Source organism: Centrocercus urophasianus, unplaced genomic scaffold (assembly GCF_019232065.1).
Source record: "Centrocercus urophasianus isolate 14NV4802_14NV808 unplaced genomic scaffold, USGS_Curo_1.0 seq_11, whole genome shotgun sequence".
In the NCBI taxonomy this organism is placed as follows: Eukaryota; Metazoa; Chordata; class Aves; order Galliformes; family Phasianidae; genus Centrocercus; species Centrocercus urophasianus.
The window spans coordinates 39900204-39919228 of NW_024884253.1; the positions used below are offsets into that span (position 1 = coordinate 39900204).

Genomic DNA, 19025 nt, shown 5'->3' on the forward strand with positions numbered 1-19025 from the left:
TAGCAGCTGCTAGGCCTGCTCTGAAGGCAAAGTGTGACATGCTAAAGAGAAAAAATGTGAAAGCAGGATTATATGCAGCTGGTCTATCTGGAGAGTGTGCTAAAAGATTCTTGCAGAACAGGTAAAGTTAACATTTTAGGAATTTGGAGTTCCAGCCCATCTCTACAGGACTTGTCAACAGAAGGGGTTAATCAGTCACCAGGGTTATTAGGCTGGAATGCAAGTATCCTGATAACAAAAGATTTGTAAATCTGAATTGTCATCTACAGATGATTCAGACATTTGTCTAGAAACTGTTTATCACAAAGCAAGAGCAACAGAACATGACACAAACCCTGCCAAACTGGCTATGAGAAACATGAGGACCTCACCCCACCCCAGAACAATTTCATTGTCCCCAGAAAAGCCAACCTCTCCCAGAGTTCCCACTTCAACGTTTCTTAAACATTATTATAAACATTCTCAGCTTATTCTATTTGTTCTCATTTACTCCTTTCTTATCTATCCAACACACTTCCACATTGTGGTAGGAGCCAGGAACAAATGTCCTGTTCCTCCATACCATACCACAAAACTGCATTCTTTCCAATCAAAAGACACAGCAGCACAAATAATAATAAAACCTCAAAAAAAAAAAAAAAAAAAAAAATCAAAAAACCCTACAAAATTACCTTCTGCCATGCAGGAAGAAAGCAAAGACAGATACACAACATCTTCATCCATTAAAGAGAGGTACAAACACAGCCACTGGGGCTTTTAACTGTTTCTAGACTTCAGTTCCCTGCGTTTTCCAAGGTATTCTAGATTTATTTTCAGATCTTCAACATTCAGTAGATTTTATCAGAAACCCTTGTTACAAGAACAGTTCAGTTTTTGTGAAAAGTGAAATTAAACACTTAAGTTAATATTGAAATAAAGGGATAATTGGGTAATTTTGATAGACCTCATGGTTGACTTATCCTACCCGTAATTGCATGATCTTGGACATGTAATACCTTATTTTTACTTAATAGTCATTCTATACATTACACAAGTTTTTTGTTTTGTTTTGTTTTTTAAAGAGGGACATGCACCTGCCTTTCTTGTACTGCTGTGACGAACTTCTAGATCAGCAAGGTTCAGCTTGTAAACAAATGTGGACTGTGAAAGCATGAGCTACAATTAATGTTTTCTTCCCCACTGGATGCAAGAAACACATCTGATGGTAAAAGAGTGACTTTCTCTGATGCATTTGATCCTTCATCTGATGCAATCATTGGCACAACAGGTAACAGAAAAAGCCATGGAAACAGAATAAAATTTTTAAGACAAAGCAACAACCCACAGGATGGATTAAAACAAAGGAGCTGCTAATTGAATAAAGGAGTTGTTAATTAAATTCTAAAATCTTTTAGATACATGTATTACATTCAGTTTGCAATACAGAGACTACTTTTTGTGGATGGAAACGAAATTCAGGTAGTCAACCTACTTTTGTTATGATTTCTTTCTAGAACCACAGTACCATTACCAGAACAAACAACTAAGACTGATTCTGCGTATTCCACTACAATTTTCTTCCCCCACATTTCCCTCAGAAGGGATTTCAAACCATCTAGCCTGAGGAGCCCCAAGACTAATTGTTAAAAATTGGTTTGGAAGACAAGTTTAGACAAAACAAAAAAGCCAGCAGCTTTCCCACTGTCTTCACAGATCTTTGCAGAGCAACAAAACTCCTAGCAAATTGTCCATATCAGCAAACAGAGTCTTATCTGAGGTAGGAGACAAGTAGGACAAAGGACTTCAAGCTCCTATTGATGTTGTTAGCTCTCCTGCCCTCCTGTGCTTCCAGAGGACAGCAGTGCACCCCCAGTGTATGATCTCATTCCTACTGCCGCCTCTAGTACAAGCACAAGTACAAAGGGACATATGTGAGACACGCTTTCTTTGCTTCACCTCCTGAGTGTGAGGTCAGGACCCTGACAGAGCAAACATCCACCTCCTTGCTTCTCCCTAATGCTCCTGAAGACTCTGCAATGCTCTTGACAGTCTCAGCATTGAGTGATGCCAGGCCTGAGAAAACCCAGATCCCTCCCACAGAATGCAGCCACAAGAAAACCACCACAGGCCACTGCGGCCTTCTTTAAGAAAGAAGGGAATACAGTAAAGAAGAGGAGCATTTGATACACGTACGCAGAGATAGCAATGCTGTCAACTGCACTTAAAGTTGCTGCTCTCCAGAGCTGTGCAAGAAAGAATATGCTGCTCAGCTGAAGCCCTAACTTAAACAAAGCAGAGGAGTTGGATTAGCATACACAAACAGCCCAGTGTTTGAAACAACATAAAAATACAGCCTTGGAACGACAGCACAGGCAGAAGGGTCTAAAGTCTGTTTATGTCACTGTGGTAACTTCTGCAATTCATCAGATTTTGTACACCCAGCATGTGGATAGAATACAGGGCTCTCCTATTCTTAGTTAAGTCGACACATGGGAAATTTCACAAACTAAGCTCAAAGTAGTCCTTCAGGGACACCCCAGATCACCCACAAGAGCATACAGATACATGGAAGCACACGAGTATGTCACAGCTGTGACAAAAAACTTCCTGCAAAATGGGCACCGCAGACCCTCAACATTTTTACACCACAGAAAAGGCGCTTAGTGAGAACCAAGTGACTCTTAAGGCTGACTGCATCATTCCTAAGGAAGATAATGAGCCAGTTCAGCTAAACTGATATTTGAACTCTTATCTCCTGGACTATAAAGAAAATTCTTCCCAAGATGCTTTAAACCATTAAAGCAAGGAACGTTTGAACCAGCCAGCTATCAGCTTAGCTAATACCTGACTGATCCCGATTTAAAATTAATGGGGTCGTTACTTAGCTGAAGACTTAGAAACTAGCCATAACACAGATAGTCACAGCTCAACCATTAACACGCTATTTTCTATTCTGATAATCTCCAAATAACTGAAACAAAATGTTGAGGGGAACGCTTGGCTTCAACTATGGAAAAAAGCTGCGAGGTTCTCTCCTAGATGAGAAGATGTAGTGACATGCCTATAGCAGAAAGCAGCTGGCACACCTCTTCAGCTTTGTCCAGTAGTCTAGGTGTAAATCACTTTATCTCACCACTATGAATTCAAATGCCATTTGTTCCTGCACTTACTACCAACTTGAAGTCGTGACTAATATGTTACACTAGAAGGTCTACCTGAAGAGACCAGTTCTACCCAGAAAAGCAAGGTTCACTTTTTCCAGGGGGAAGAAGGGATAAGAGAGGCGAGAGGCAGGGAAAGAAGATGGACACTGCCCAGACTGGTTGTGCAAACACCATTCTTAAAGAGTTTTTCAAGATCCCACTGGATGAAAGTGCTCAGCAACCTCATCTGACCTTGTACCTGAGCCCGCTTGGAGGAGCTTGAATTAAATTGACTTAAATTAATTAGATTTACATGTTTGGAAATAATGTAAGCTTGTGCATGTCTTGTATATATTCCAACAGACTTCCTTTAGTAATGGACTGACAAAAACAATTGCTTGCAACAATATAGTCACATCATCATCCTTTATCAGTGTTAAGTCATCAGTCTGACAGACGACACAAATTCCATTTGCCATAATAATGAGCCCCTACTTTGAAACAGCCTATTTTAAAATCTGTTACACAACAATAGATCTATGCTTAATTCCACACACCAAGCCAATAATAGCTATAATTACCACTGTAATAGATCAAAAAAGCAAAAGACAAAAACAAGGCCAGAAACATCAGCAAAATCTTGGCCATGCATGATTCTTCCTCTCACTTAAGTGAGCTCTTCAAAATATGACGCTGAACTTCCCCATTTAACACCACAGAGGAAGAGAGACTTCTGAAAAAAAACCTACACATTAAGACAGCAATAAAATAAATGTACTTAACAACTGATTGGACACAATTTTGACAGATGAGAAGGCCTCAGAGCGCAAGTCCTATGGTGAAGTGGCTGAGAGAAATGGGATTGCTCAGCTTGGAGTAGAGGAGGCCTCAAGGGAGATCTTACAGCTCTCTACAGGAGTTTATGGAGAGGCAGGGGTCAGTCTCTTCTCCCACACGAGTAGCAATAGGTCAAGAAGAAAAGGCCTCAAGTTGCACCAGCAGAGGTTCAGATTGGATGTTAGGAAAAATTTCTTCTTTAGAAGAGTGGCAAGGCACTGGAACAGGGGAGATGTGGTCTCACCATCCCTGCAGGCGTTCAAGAAACATTTAGATGTCATACTAAGGCACACGGTTTAGTGGGGAGATACTGGTGGTAGGTGGACGGTTGGACTGGGTGATCTTGGAGGTCTTTTCCAACCTTGGTGATTGTACAACTCCATAAAGAATACTATACAATAATCCACACCTAGGAAAGGTCTCAAATAATGCATTTCAAGTGATCTAAAGTTCCTTTCATTCAAAAAAGATCAAATCAACTTTTGCACAACTGCACAAAAACCACATCAGATCTCCAATTATCAGTGCACACAGACCACAGCACAGAAGGAAACAGAGATCACAGCTGTGGATCCCTTTAAAAAGTTTTGAAACAAAATACGATGATTATCTTTAATGGCTTATCATTCAACAAGATAGTTCAGAGTTCCCTTCAATCTGTATTTCAAGAAAACAAGCTCTTACGTAGCTTTCTGATGGATTTTCAGCCACATTAGATGTCAAGATTAGCAGGTAAGCTTATTAGCACATTCTGCAATAAAGTATCTGCTGCAACCATCTAAGTTTTATTTGTGCTGTATAGAAAGTACAGAAGAATTCTTAATTCTTATACTCTAACACTATAAAGGGCACAAAATCTCTTCTCATCATTCTGGAATAACTCCTTCTGTGCATAGAAAGCAAACAAATCAGGACACCCATCAGAAACAGACAAAGATGTTTAACACAGGACAAGACAACTGTACTCCATAAGACACAGAAATTACACATTACATGAAGCTACTTTAAGGGATAAAGCTGCAAAATATTTTGGATAAGAATTTGCAGAGGTGATGCCACTTAGCACAAAGGGACAGAGAATGCTTGCAGAGTAGGAGGTTCATGGCAGAAAACACAAATTCACATACAACAGCACTAGAAGAAAAACAGTAGTGTTCCTCAGCTGGTGACACTGCGACCACCGCTATTTAATATCTTTGTCAGCAACAGGGACAGTGGGACTGAGGGCACTCTCAGCAAGTTTGCCAAGGAAGCCAAGCTGAGTGGTGCAGCTGATGCACTGGAGCAAAGTGCTGCCATCTAGAGTGACATGTACAGGCTTGAAAGGCGAGTCAGTGCAAACCTCATGAAGCTCAATACGGACAAGTGCAAAGTTCTGCACTTGTCAGAGCAGCTCCAAGCACAAAAAAAAGCTGGACTAAGAATTGATTGAGAACAGTCCTGAGAGAAGGCTGTTGGTTGATGAGAAGCTCAGCACAACCCAACAAAGCATGCTTGCAGCCCAGAAAGCCAATTGTATCCACAGCTACATGAAAAGCATAGCCCGTGGGGCAGTAACTCTGCCATTTCACTCTGCTCTCTCGAGATTCACCTCACCTGAAGCACTGCATTCAGCTCTGAGATCACTGGCAAAAGGGCATGAAGCTGTTGGACTGAGTCCACAGCAGCAGGAAGATTATCAGAGGGCTGGAGGACCTCTCCTATGAAGACAGGCTGAAGGAGTTAGCGTTCAGCCTGCAGAAGAAAAGTCTCTGGAGAGACCACATCTCAGCCTTCCAGTACTTGAAGGGAGGCTACAGGAAAGCTGGGGAGGGACTCTTTATCAGAGATTATAGAGATAGGGAAAAGGGCAGTGGCTTTAAACTGGAAAATGGTAGATTTAGACATTAGGAAGAAATTCCCTACTCAGAGGGTGCGGAGGCACTGGCACAGACTGTGTCCAGGGAAGCTATGGATACCCATCCCCGGAGGCATTGAAGAACAGGTTAGATCAGGCCCTGAGCAGTCTGATTTGGATGGAGCAATCCATGACCACAGCAATGGATTCAGAACTAATCTTTAGGGTCCCTTTACAACAGAAACCATTTCATGAGATTTCATATAATCCATAAAATATTCATAAATTGCAAGCAACTTAAAGATTAATACAATATGGAACTTAAGCTCATAAAAGACCTCTGCACAAGTCAAAGTAGTCATCACCAATGCAGGTAAATGCATAAGATCAATTCTGAGTTCATTAGATAATGCTCTTCTGGAAAATGTGGATGCTGAAAAAACTAACATTAGCTTCAATCTTTATTCTAGCAACACTGTCTCCAAACAAAACATCAACTAGGCTTCCTTCACAGACAACAGAGAGCAAAGGAGCTCTCAGAATAAAACCTTCTGGGATCAGGCCTTGCTAGAACTTTCTTCTGCATCACCTTAACCAAAAATTCAATCAGTTATAAATCAAAGAAAATTTAGTAATCACAAAATAAAACTCTCCCATCCCTTAAAGACATACAAATAAAGACTGTCATATTTCACACCTTCTCTTTTTTTCCAAAAATTCTGAACAAAACCAGAAATTAGTTAATAGTTGCTCACCCCAAGGCTAAATTCAACTTGCCTTCCTCACTCTCTGCCAAGTAGCTTTACACATCAGAGGCAGCTAGCTGCTAAGAAAGGCACTGCATAAGAACTTAAGATGAAACACAGACTGAAATGGGACTAGATTTACACCTGACACAAGCAGAAGTTTCATCTCTGTACCAATACAAGTCTTTCTGCATAGTTAATTGTCACTGAATGGAAGTATTTTTCAAATTAGATCTACTAATACATTGGAAAAAATAATTATTCACCTTTTTACATTTCCCAGGAGAAACCTAGCATACTCTTATCATCCATAAATAGTACAATAAAGATATTTGGCAGCAATCCTAAACCTCTAGAACCTCCTGGTGTTTGGTGCATTTTGAAGTGGAATAAAATAAATGTCAAGGTCTTTTGATTATCCACACACTTCATTGGGTTCCAGAGGTTTAGTAAACACCACAAAAATGATATATCAACATCTGGCTTTTTTCCTCCCTGCACCATGAACTATGCCTCAAAACTAAGAGGCTTTTCTTGAAAGAAACTCATACAGCAAGTGACCTTCTGTGAGGAGCACTTCTGTATTCTCTCTTGGAACCATCCCAACTGTCTGCTATTTTTCCTAGGAAAACAGCATATCCCAAGCACAGCAAAGCATGTGAATGACACGTGCAATCACTGGGCTCTGCCCTCCTACATACATCAAGATCCCAGAGAAAAGTTCACTGGTAAGGCTGACCACCCATGGAAACCCCCACCACGTAACACTCTGACTGGAAAAGGGAAACCTGCAAAGGTATCCTCCTGTCCTGTTTACTCAGGGGCTCCTGTAGTACCGTAAATATTCTGGTTAAGATTAAACAATTTCATTCCATATGTTTGCATCTGAAAAGCCCTCTCATGAGGGCTCACCTCTTGAGAATATTGAAGTGTCTCAAAATTTATCCGAATTTCCATCTACAGTGGGGTAACTCATGCTGATGTAGTAGAAGCGGGACGACTTTCCACCGCCCGCACAAATCCCGGATCTGTTCCCCAGGTTCAAGCCCTCGAAGCCGCCGTGCAAGCAGGTAACGGCCCTGCCCGGCAGCGCCCGCCGCTCGCAGAGCGGGCTTGCGGCGCCCCCTGGTGGGCACGAAGGGAGCAGCTGGAGACCGGCGCTAGGCTCCCGAGGGGCTGCGCGCCCAGCAGTGCGGGACTCGCTAACCGCATGCCGGCACTCCCAGCACGGGGCTGCACGGCCCCTCACACAGCGCTCAGCCACCCTCGCTGAGGAACGCCGTCCTCATGTGGTGACACCGCCCCTCGTCCCCTCACTCGGTTCCTCGAAGGGACAGGTCACTCTCCTGTTACTTTAAGGGGTGAAAAACAGCACGGGAGGTTCCATAGGAATATGAGGAAAAGCTTCTTTACTATGAGGAAAAACTTTACTATGAGGGTGACAGAGAACTGGAACAATCCTGAAGATGCACCTGGCTTGCTGCACCAGACAGAAGCTCAATGTCAGCCTGGCCAAGAATGGTGTCAAATCTCAACTCTTTTAATACAACTCATTTCACTGGAAAAGCTCTTCTTATTAAACATTTATTCTGTACTTGATAGGACATGCCTTAAGTTTCATTTTCTGCAGTTAAAAAACCTCCCCCGTACAAGAACAGAAACACTACCAGTCCTAGCTGATATGATTCAGTATTTACTTCTGCCTTTCCTAAGCTCTCCAATCCTCATCACTAAAAAGACAGTCCTATATTCGTTAGTCTATTACCTCACCACCGCTCAGAGATTATGCCCTATGCACAATAACTGAATTTGATGTGGGCAAGCTCTCAAAACACTCCAGAGAAATAAGAAGCTGTCTGATCCAGCACATAACAGGAAATTGACATCAACTTGCTGGAGAAAGCCATTAGACAAGGGCTACGAAGAATCCAGATCACCATATTTCTGGTAAGAAATCTAGATCTTTTTGTGCACATGTTGAAATACAAGAAATTCCATTTAAGAATAAACTTTATTCAGAGTGCTTAAACAGCTTGCTCAGAAAGACTGTGGAGTCTTCAAGCCTGAAGGGACTCAAAACACAACCATACAGCCCTGAGCAGTTCCCTCTATCAGATCTTGCCTTGAGCACAGAGGTTGAACCGGATGATCCCCAGGGAGGAGCCTTCCCATCATTGTCATTCTGTGTCTCAGCAATCACACTACCGATTCCTAGGTGTGCAGCACTGGTGGTTTTGAGATTTGGCAGTCAGAGAAAATATCCTGAAATTCTTGCGAACAGGATTCCTTCTAAAGTTAAGGTAAACAGAAGCCTCACATTCCTCCAAGTTAAGTGCAATCAAATAAGAATACACTACATAATTATAAGAGAAAAACTCCTTTTAAAAGAAAACGCTTTCTTACCTTACAAAGCTCATCATTCTCCTCTTGGCCAGGTAGAGAATTAAGATTTGTGCAGGAGTCAGTGTCCGATATCTCCAGTGAGCTGTCATCTTTCTCAGATTCATTACATTCATCTGCAGAATCACTATCCTTCCCCCAGTCAATAAACTCTGATTCATCTAAAGAAAATTTGTAATAATGTTTCTTATTCATTCCACATATTATTCAAAAATATGAATTTAAACAGTAAAACATTAATTATCCATGACTTGGGAAAAGCACAATTTTTGTGCTTTTTTTTTTTTTGCTACATATGTTGAAACTGCCTTTATGTTTAACTACTTTATGATCCCATCCCTTGTAAAATCCATACAGAACTTCCATGAATGAACATATTAAAAAATAAAAATACAAAGTGCTGCTCATAAGGAGGCAGTATTTTTAACTACTTAGATAAGTACTTGGTTTAGTTGTTAATTTCTTAGGATTTAGAGTGGTTATGGGTTTTTTTTCCATCCAGCTGAATCAGATTTTTTTTTTCCAAGTGTACTTATTCAGAATTAACTGTTTTAAGTAAAAGCAAATACGTCAGACAGTGACCCAGAAGGGCTGCAAAGCTGATGGAAATTAGCACCTGTTATGAGTGGTAACTCCCACGCATAACAAAAATACTTGAAATGGTAACCTTGTAAAACCATGCCCAAATACACAGGTCTGCAAACCAAACCTTTGACAGATGTTCATATTAATTTCTCCTAAACAATCAGGCACAAGAAAACATGTGCTTGCTTCAAGCAAAGAACAGTGACAAAATGGCAATAAACACAGACACTGCTCTTTCACCACACTCGAAACCACGTAGTCCAGAAACACACTTGTGCTCATCTACAAGGATCTTCTGAAAGGCAGTGGAAGCCTGAGTTGCTGTAGCAGGCCTCCTCAACCTTCAGGTCCAAGTGTCTCAGCGCACAAGCTACTGGCAAAAAGAACCTCATTCAATTCTGAAAAGATAAAGTCTGGAGGAAGAAAACTGAAGACCTGAGTTTTGCTTGTATTGCTTTTGCAGACAGCAGAGAAAGGAGGCACCTACATGTAAAGATGCTCTAGGCATCTCTACAGATAAGTGGAACAGTGGTATGTTCTGTTACAGTGCTACAACAGTTTCACAGAACTGAATCACAGAATTGTAGGGATTGGAAGGGACCTCCAGAGATCATCGAGTCCAACTCCCCTATCACTAATTTCTTCACAGAACTTCCTAATTCTGAAGCCACCCAGACAAATAAACAGAAAGCTCTGGTTTGCCTGTGTGAATTCATTTCTGTTTCTAAAAAACAAGCAAGCTATATAGAAAAAGTTTTAAATATAGTCATTGGTGACTAGTTTAGCACAAAGAGGTCTCTTGAAGCTATGTGTCACACAGCATGCAACTTTTGATGGCAGTATGAATCCCAAGTTTTACCTTGTCACACATAAATTAGTCAATCCATTTGCTCAACTCACAGTCCTGTTTGAAAGCTACCAGATAACCAGGATCTGAAGTCTGTCTGTAGTGCTTCAGATCCAGCTCAAGTAATCACATTGAAAATACTTAAGTTCTAATGCAAATTAAATATCATCCTAATCAACTAAAATACACAAGATTTTTCTGTCTTCAGCTGCACTTTAATCAAAGTCTCTGCTATCTGGCATGCCTTGCTCCATGAAATAGAAAGCAGGTCCCAGAAACAAAACTCATGGTTGCTTGCACAATACAGCTAGCAGAGAAAACAAGGAATACTGTGTACTGAAATGAAAACTCATGCCACGTAAAATGATGCTATCTGCAGCTGCAAAGCCTGCCACATCTACTCAGTATATGTAGAGGCAGCAACACCCACTAGAAGAACAGAGCAGGCAGAGGAAGGTGTTCACAACACCAGCGTGGAAAAGAAAATGGTACAAAATGGACTCCAGAGTTTAATTTTCTTTTTTTTTCTTTTTTTTTTTTTTTTTTTTTTTTTTTTTTTTTACATAATTTATAATAAGAGGTTATGCTATACTCACTGATACGATGGAAAAAAGTCCTCCAAATGATCGAGACCTACTCTGATTAAGTCATGTCCTTTAGCCAGAATGATCTGGCAGTATTTTTGTCACAGCACTTGAAGCTGACAAAGTTCCTTGACAAATCTGCTCGTGTTTGGACTTACCTTCATCACTTCTGTCCTCTAACAAAAAATGCCTGCCCTGTGACTTCTCTGCTTTGCAAGTGAGACTTTTTTTGCTGTGTAACCTTGAAATCGATGTTTTATTTTCATTATCTGAAAAATCACTGCCACTAGAGGTCCAAATTATGTCTTCAACTTCCTTAGAGCTTTCAGCAGCAGATCCTATTAAAGAGAATTGTAAAGTTTTAGATCGTTACAGAAATACAGTACAGTTAAATTTAAAATCCTATAAGAATTATGCTAAACTGTTTTTGAACTGGAAAAAATTTACCAGTGCTGTCAGCAAGCAAGAGATCAATACAGGAAAGTTAACTCAAATATTTCTTATACAGTCATGCTTTATTTTCATTTTGATTCTCTCGGCTGCTAGAGCAAGTAGAAAGACAAAGACTGAAGAAATCACTGCCCTATCTCTCCTTTCCTCTGGACTCAAGAAGTGAAAGATATGGAGACAATCCATAAGTCCTCATACTCCTCATGACACCTAGGGTTCTTTTTCCAATCACAACACTAAACAGACTCAGGTACATACAGAAGATGGTGAATGCAGGATGCTGACAAAGTTCTGTTTCACTGTCTATTCCTCATACTTATAAAATACCGTGTTTCTCTCATGCCTGCTTCTCAGTCTCCAAAGTGAAGTGAGCATTATCTCACCCTCTATCTAGACAGCTACAAGTTGGTTTTCACTTCCTGCTCTTAAAATTGTGGACAGTGTTCTGTCCCTGCCAGGATACATAGTATATACTATATTAGTAATAGTCTACCTGTTCAAGAGCAATAGCTAAAGTTTTTGCAGAGCTGGCATTCGAGGTTAAGAGAGGAGCTCAATCACAATAGCACCAGGACTGTCTCATCAAAATTAGATTCCAAGTACAAATACAGAAGAAAATCAGTACTTCTAGCAGCTTACACCTTGATAAGGGACAAAACAAAGTAGAAATCTTTTTGACAGTACCAAGACAACATTGCTGTAACATACCAACTGGGCTTTCAGCAGTTGTTAAGAGTGGTCCAAGGTGCTTCTTAGTCTTAGATTTATTATCAGCAGATCTCAGTGACTAGAAAGAGAGATGTAATCAAGATTATCCACACTGAATTAAAATTGTCCTTATAGCAATATACTTCAGATCTGTTATTATACACCCGCCACAACTGAGCACATCTTCAGACAGATTTTTCAGTCTCCTACTACACTGTAGTATCATGAGAACATTAACATGAAAGCTTAACTTTCATCACTGAGGAAAATATAAGTTCACTGTGACAATGACAAGATTGACAACTAACCTTGTAAAGAGCAAAAGCTACTATTTTCAGCATTAAAATGTCAAAAAGGGGTAGGAAGACCATGCTTGATAAAGCACGTGCCCTGTTCCAAGGCTGCAGAAAAGCTTTCCATGCTCCTGTGTCTATTCATTAAATCCCACAAGCTATGTAACACTAGGACTGCTCGGTACCAGAAAGAAACAAAAACAAATCAGTTGAAGATTTTCAGCACACAGCCCTTTCCCACTCAGAGCTAACTGAATATCAAAATTCATGACCAAGACTAACATAGAAAAAATTAAGCTTAATTTGATATATAATTCCAAAGAGGAGCTGCAAGGCCAAAATGCAGTACATTTTTTACAGTGAATTCATTGTTGCAAACAAACTCTATATCTAACAAGAATTCTTCTAATGCAAAATAAAGTCATTTTGTTCCATTTTTAATTATTTTTTTTTTAAAGGAAGAAACAGTTCTCCATCCCAAATGTTAAATTAAGTAATACTTTTAGGGACAATACATAAAAGGGTGACTATTCAGTCAAGCATGGAAAGCACACCACCAGCTGAGCTTTTCTTTCTTACACCTTTAAGCAATTTTACCTCGAGCATAGAAGTACTTTCAAAGCCATCCCCACACCTAAGCCACGCACTGGAAATGGAAGCTGCAGCCACTGATGCCCTGAGACTTGATTTTTTCAGCTGTAGGGTTGTCTCATCTGGGAAGGACGCGCACTCTGCATTCCAAAACCGCTTCCGCTAAGAAAAAGAAACCCATCAAAAACATGAACGTGCAAAATGCTTCTCAAGTGAAATTCACTTAACCTAGACATTCCCTTTTTCTAAATACTTCCAAACAAACTCCTTATTTTAAAACGGATGGAAAAAGTTCTGAACACTTCCAAGCATTTCTTGCGCAACACCACACGACAACAGTAGCACTAATTGTCACGGCTAAATCTGACCTTTGACGAGTGTGCCTTTCACTGCTCATCTACGTTCAGTTTGTAGTATCTGCTAGCTGCCCAACGAGGACGACAGTCCTAAGAGCAGCTCAGTAAAGTACGTTATAACTACATAAATCCTTCAAACTCTCGTTTAATCTGATTGAATCCCATGTTGTGCAGGAGGTCAGACCAGGTAATCAATAGCCAGCGCTCCATTGAACAACCAGCAGCAAAATACCAAGAACATCAGGCAGAACTCTTTCAGCTTTACGAATAACATTTGTTTTCATCCATTTCTCCATAGTGGCAGATAAAGTGATGCACTTTCCTTATGTGCAATGTGAAAGTCATTCGGACTATCAAGTAAGCTATGAAAACAGGCTCCTCATTTGCATCCAGCACTAATTTCATGCAATAGATTTTACGCGTGAAACCAGTTTAAACTGTTACCTCTAAGACTCTACATCAGTTTACACATATAAATTGAACTTGAGCACAGTAAAGATTTCAGTTCACTCTGCTGCTGAAACACTTTAGAACACTTTGACAGTACTTAAGAAGTACACCAAAGCTATGTTAATCAGCACATAAAGATAGGGGAAAGAAAGAGGTCAGGGGCAGCTTTTGTGTCTGATGTGTATTTGTTTCTTCCTTAACTTCTGAGTGCTGGCCATAATGAAAAAGGTACTTCCAAAAAGCACACAGTGAGCAGCACCTTGGTTTGTCCCTTCAGTCAACCAGTCCTGTTTTATACACTAAACCAGTCCTAATTATACACTGAAACACAGAGAATAGATTCAGGCACATATATAATGCCAACTGATTTGTAATCCCACTGTAGATTACATAGGAATACCCAGCCAGTAATTTGAACGCAGATTAAAATCTATTTGTATTTTTCAAAAAGGGGATTCCAGTCAATTCCTTTGTTAATTTTTGCTTTGTTAGTTATTTTTGGAACCTTAACCAGTGTTGGAAAGCTTGCCTAAGTGTATGCTATCAGGACTTCTAAACCTATACAAGATAAATTTTGCATAACAAAACCTGCAGTATGTGGCAGATCAAAATGTGGTTCATCCAGTCATGTTTCTTGTTGCAGTTGCTGACAACAGTTTCTTAACTGGGGTACTGCAGTTTGAAAGAATGTGCATCTGTGTCAGTAACATCACTATGACTTGCTCGGGGGTTTACAATACACAGCTTTTGATGGTCAATTAAAAGCAGAGGCAGTTGGAAACAACTGAAAAAGCCACACAAATGCATGCACTAAGAGTTACATAAAATAGGCTTTGTAATGAATTTCTATTGTCAGGAAGCATTTTCAACAGCACTACAGAATGACTATGTTCTGTTTCTCACCATATTATCCTTAAAAATCATTAAATCCCTTTTCTCAGAGAATCCCTCAGTTTCTCTGCACTGCAAGTACCAACGGAAGCAAAAAGAACACTGCATAAGAAGTGCAGTGTGCCATGGCAGATGAGGTAGCATCAGCGCTGTGGGAAGGCACATATAAAAGAGGGCACACACACTACGTATATATATGCATATATACACACACATGCACAGTGTTTTAAAAAAGAAAAATACACCTTGTAAAACGCATATATTTCAACGTGCATAAAACAACTTGTGCTCATATAAACAAAGCACTTTTTTTAATAGAAAGCTGTAATATGAACGCTCCATGGAACAGAAAAATAAAGCTAGATTTACACAGACAAAGCTCAAAAGACAAATACTTAAGAACACAGGTGACACTGCTGAGTTCTCTCGGGACGAAGGCTCCAACCACCAGCCATGGAAGCAGCTCTGCAGAGCACTGTGCACGGCTCAGGGGCACCGTGGGACTGTGCCTGTGCTGGGGAAGGCAACGGCTGTGCCAGCCAACCCTGCGGAGCTGCTGCCCCTCACACCTCTGCACAGAGACCTGCTGCTGTGGGAACACACCGACACGAACAGCAAGGTTTAGCTCCGGTCTGCTTCAGGGCAACAGGGAAACTGATAGTTGAAGAAACTCGTTTCTCTCAGTATTTATAACAAAGCTAGTCCAAAGGACATGCTGTTCCTAAAGAACAGCAACACAAACAGTGTGTTCCTTCCATCTCAAGTCACAAAGTTAATCTATCTTTTTCCTCTGGCATAAAAGTGGGACACAAAAATATATTAGGTAATTACTAATGTTGCACATGAAGTATCCAAACCCAAGGTACTGGTATTAGTGAAGATCTAAGGAGCTAGACCACATGGATTCAGTGCATCTCAAAAATCAAAACGTACTCAGAACGAAGGGCCACAGAATAATCTCGTAGATTTGAGCACAGTGTCTGGAGACAAAATACGCCCTCTAATTTTGAGTTTAAATTCAGACTAGCATGGCTACCTTATGCAGAAATTGTCTGCTGACCTCTGTTCATGAAAGCATTGTACTTTTTCTCTGGAGCAATTCCTTTTAAGCAACAACAACAAAAAAACAACAGTGCTGCACGTGTCACTGGATTAGGATCAACCCCTCCATGCCAAAGGCACAGAAAACAATCCTTCCCTCATTACCCCTGCAGTAACTCTCAGCAAAATAAAGGGCAACTCAGCCTCCATGGGTAGGGGTGTGCAGTGAGGAAAAGTGAGACAGAGACATCTCAAATACATAATGATTGGACACCAGACTGCTAAATGTATAAGGCTGGAGGGTTGGTTTTGATTTTTAACTAGATGGTCCTATCCAGAACATCTCCACTCAACCAATCCATATATCATTACTTCTGCAAATATTTGTTAAGCAGAGGCACCCTAAATGCAGTCACTGGGACATATGTTCAATGTCTACTAACTGCACACAGCCATTTACACACCACACAATCTCACTTCCTTGAGCCTGTGCCAAAAACCACAAAACAAGCCCCCACAAAAGCATGACCCAGTACTGTACCTAATGCATACGCCAGCAACATCTCTTTGATACATCACTTTCTCTAACACAAAAACACCACAAGCTGAAGGACAAAAAAGAAAAGGTTTTGCTGTATGACTCCTGCTACTGACCTGCAGATCGGTTAGTTGCACCACTTAAGAACAGAAATTACTTCAATACAATTGCTGTATTCTTCTCTAGCACAGAGCAGGCAAGATGCTGAAGTTCTTGATCTCAAAGACTTTTTTCCCCCATTAAAAATAGCTTCTGAATACATCACAGAAGAACACAGAATGACATCAAACACTGACCAACAACCATTCTCATCTTTCACCTTCATCTTTACAGTCTTCGCATGAAAACACTCAAATTAGAACAAAGGAGTTCCAGGCTTTAAGAGCCCAATTTTAAGACTGCATAAAACTGAATTTGACAACAGAAATCTCATTCTCAGCAGAACTCAGCATTCATGCCATTAAGCTCCTGAACAGAGTTTCCATTTTCAGTGCCTGGATGGAAATTGAGATTTTCATTTGTTTGAAATATTAAAATATCCTTGCATTTTAAACCTTCAAGCAAGGATTTAAAATCAGGCTGTATTATTTCAAGATTTTTTTTTTCCTTAATGAAAACCAGCATACATCCTTTCCAAAGTCAACTGGCAAGAATACCCAGAATCTTCACTAAGAAGTGTTCTCACCAAGTTGTAATAATTTACAAAAAATGCTGAGCTGCATTACTACAGTCACAGTGACCTGGCATTCCTCCTTCCAGCTGTTAGCATGCACTTAAGAAAAAAAAAAGAAATATTGTTTTACAAAATACTTCTCCTACTGATGCTGATGTAAGGGATGGATATTTTTATATTTTAAAACTCTTTTGTTTATGATTTTTACTTCTGTTAACAAAAGCCTATTTTCTCATTAACTGATACACATGTGGATATACACACACAACTATGTAATATTACCATCTGAAAGCTGAGCGTTTTTTTAAACCTATACATGCTTACGTAAGCATCAATACAAGTTACTGTGATAACACTGAGGGAGAACACCTTCCCGGAATAAGGATACTACTGAAATACACTTCTTGCACATAGCTTGTGCCAAGTCGTAGTTAGACATAAATCTGCACTTTACCAATCAAACTGATGATAACAGAAGTATATAGAAAAGCTTTCTCGTGATTAGGTTATCCAAAACATTTCAGATACAATCATAACACCACACATTAGTTAATACCAGGTCAGTTTATTTCTTGAAGTGCCTTAATTAATTGAATAGTCAGCAAATGCAGAGGACTGCTGTCCTCTCACCTGACCAGTACAGCTGTCATTGATACAGTAACTAGAAACAGTGTCTACAAATTATTACCAAAAAGCTGTAATCAAACGTCAAAGCAATCTAGTTCAGCCTTAGTTGCTCACCTGTATTTTCCAACAGTCAATAACTTATTGAACCTTTAGAAGAAGTAGAGTACGTTACTTTAAGCCTGATGACATTTCTCAATAAAAATGGACTTTAAACTTAGCTGTACTTAAAAAATTGGGGTGAAATACTCATACCATTTCCACCCACGTGCCAAAAAGAGAAACGATTTATTATTTTTTTTTTAGCACCTACACCTGACACTGAAGGTCTGTACAAGGCTGCCCAGAGTAGCTGTAGGTGTCCCTTCCCTGCAGGTGTTTAAAAGCAGCCCGGCCGGGGGCCCCGTGCAGCCCGAGCCGGCGGCTGGGGACGGCAGGGGATTGGAGCTCGGCAATGTTTAAGGCCCGTCCCACCCTAAGCCATGCCGTGGCTGCCCGCACAGGCGCCAGGCGGCAGCACGGGGCCGGGGGCACAGAGCAGCAGCACCCCGAACGGCGCGCGCCTCCGCTTGGCTCTCTTCCCGCCCGCGCCCCGAGAGACCGAGCCACCGAGAGAGCGGCAGGGAACCCGCCCGTCCCGACCAAAGCCCCGGGGTTTACGTTCCACGGCTGCCACCGAAGCCGCCGAGCCCCGTCCGCGGGGCTCCGCCGTACCGCGGCAAACCCCCCAAGGCACGACGCGGGGAGGGCACAGCGTCCGGGACGCGTCGGAGCGGGCCGTAGTCGACCCCTTCCGGGGAGCCTCAAGGCCCGAGCTCCCAGCGGCGCGGGTGGGCAGCGGGACCAGAGCTCGCCCTGAGGGGAGCGCGGCTATTAACCCGCCTCGCGCACCCCCTCCCGCACGGATCCCCTCGGCGCGCACGCAGGTACCTTCCGACTGGGCATCGCCCCCGGCAGGGCGGCCCGAACCCCGGTCACGTGGCAGGGGAGCCCTAGGGGCGTGGCGACAGAGGAACCCCCAGCCCGCCCGCACCGCCTCCCTTTCTAGCTTTGGCGCCAACAGAGCCGCAGCTCTTCATTGGGCGGGCCGGTGACGTCACGGAGGAGAGCGTCGCGCATGCGCGTTTCAGCGCCCAGGCTTGGCGGGTTTTGTGGTGCCGTCGGGCTTCCGGGGGCGCTTCGCCATGTGGAGTGGTGACCCCGAGCAGTGAGAGGAGAGCCGTGTTTCGGCTGTTGGGGCAGGAGGAATCCTTTGGGTGGTGTTTGGCCTTCATGCTGGTCTGCGTCGCTCAGATCTGACAGGGATGATGGGTGCTGTGTTAACAGCTCAAGGAAATAAACAGCTCGTACCTAACAAAGCAAAATGCAAACACAAGACAAAATGCTTTATGTGAAATTCGCTTGCTGTTAAGCCACGAGCTTAACATGTTTAACTAAACATCGGCATGCATT

General features: G+C 41.6%; 1 protein-coding gene across 10 annotated transcripts in view; it reads right to left on the reverse strand.

Moving 5' to 3' along the window:
• Window positions 1–18560, reverse strand: part of SPIDR (scaffold protein involved in DNA repair) — a 210683-nt gene extending 192123 nt beyond the window's left edge. For all 10 annotated transcript variants that reach the window (XR_006171761.1, XR_006171760.1, XR_006171758.1 and 7 more), the window contains exons 1-5: window positions 18504–18560; window positions 13007–13162; window positions 12117–12195; window positions 11117–11296; window positions 8946–9103 (exon numbers count right to left, since the gene is read on the reverse strand). Coding sequence is in view for 6 of the 10 variants with exons in the window: in XM_042837230.1 (XP_042693164.1) it covers window positions 8946–9103; window positions 11117–11296; window positions 12117–12195; window positions 13007–13162; window positions 18504–18518 (588 nt within the window). In the remaining 4 variants the exon portion in view is untranslated. The remainder of the gene's footprint in view (window positions 1–8945; window positions 9104–11116; window positions 11297–12116; window positions 12196–13006; window positions 13163–18503) is intronic.
• Window positions 18561–19025: the final 465 nt, after the last annotated feature.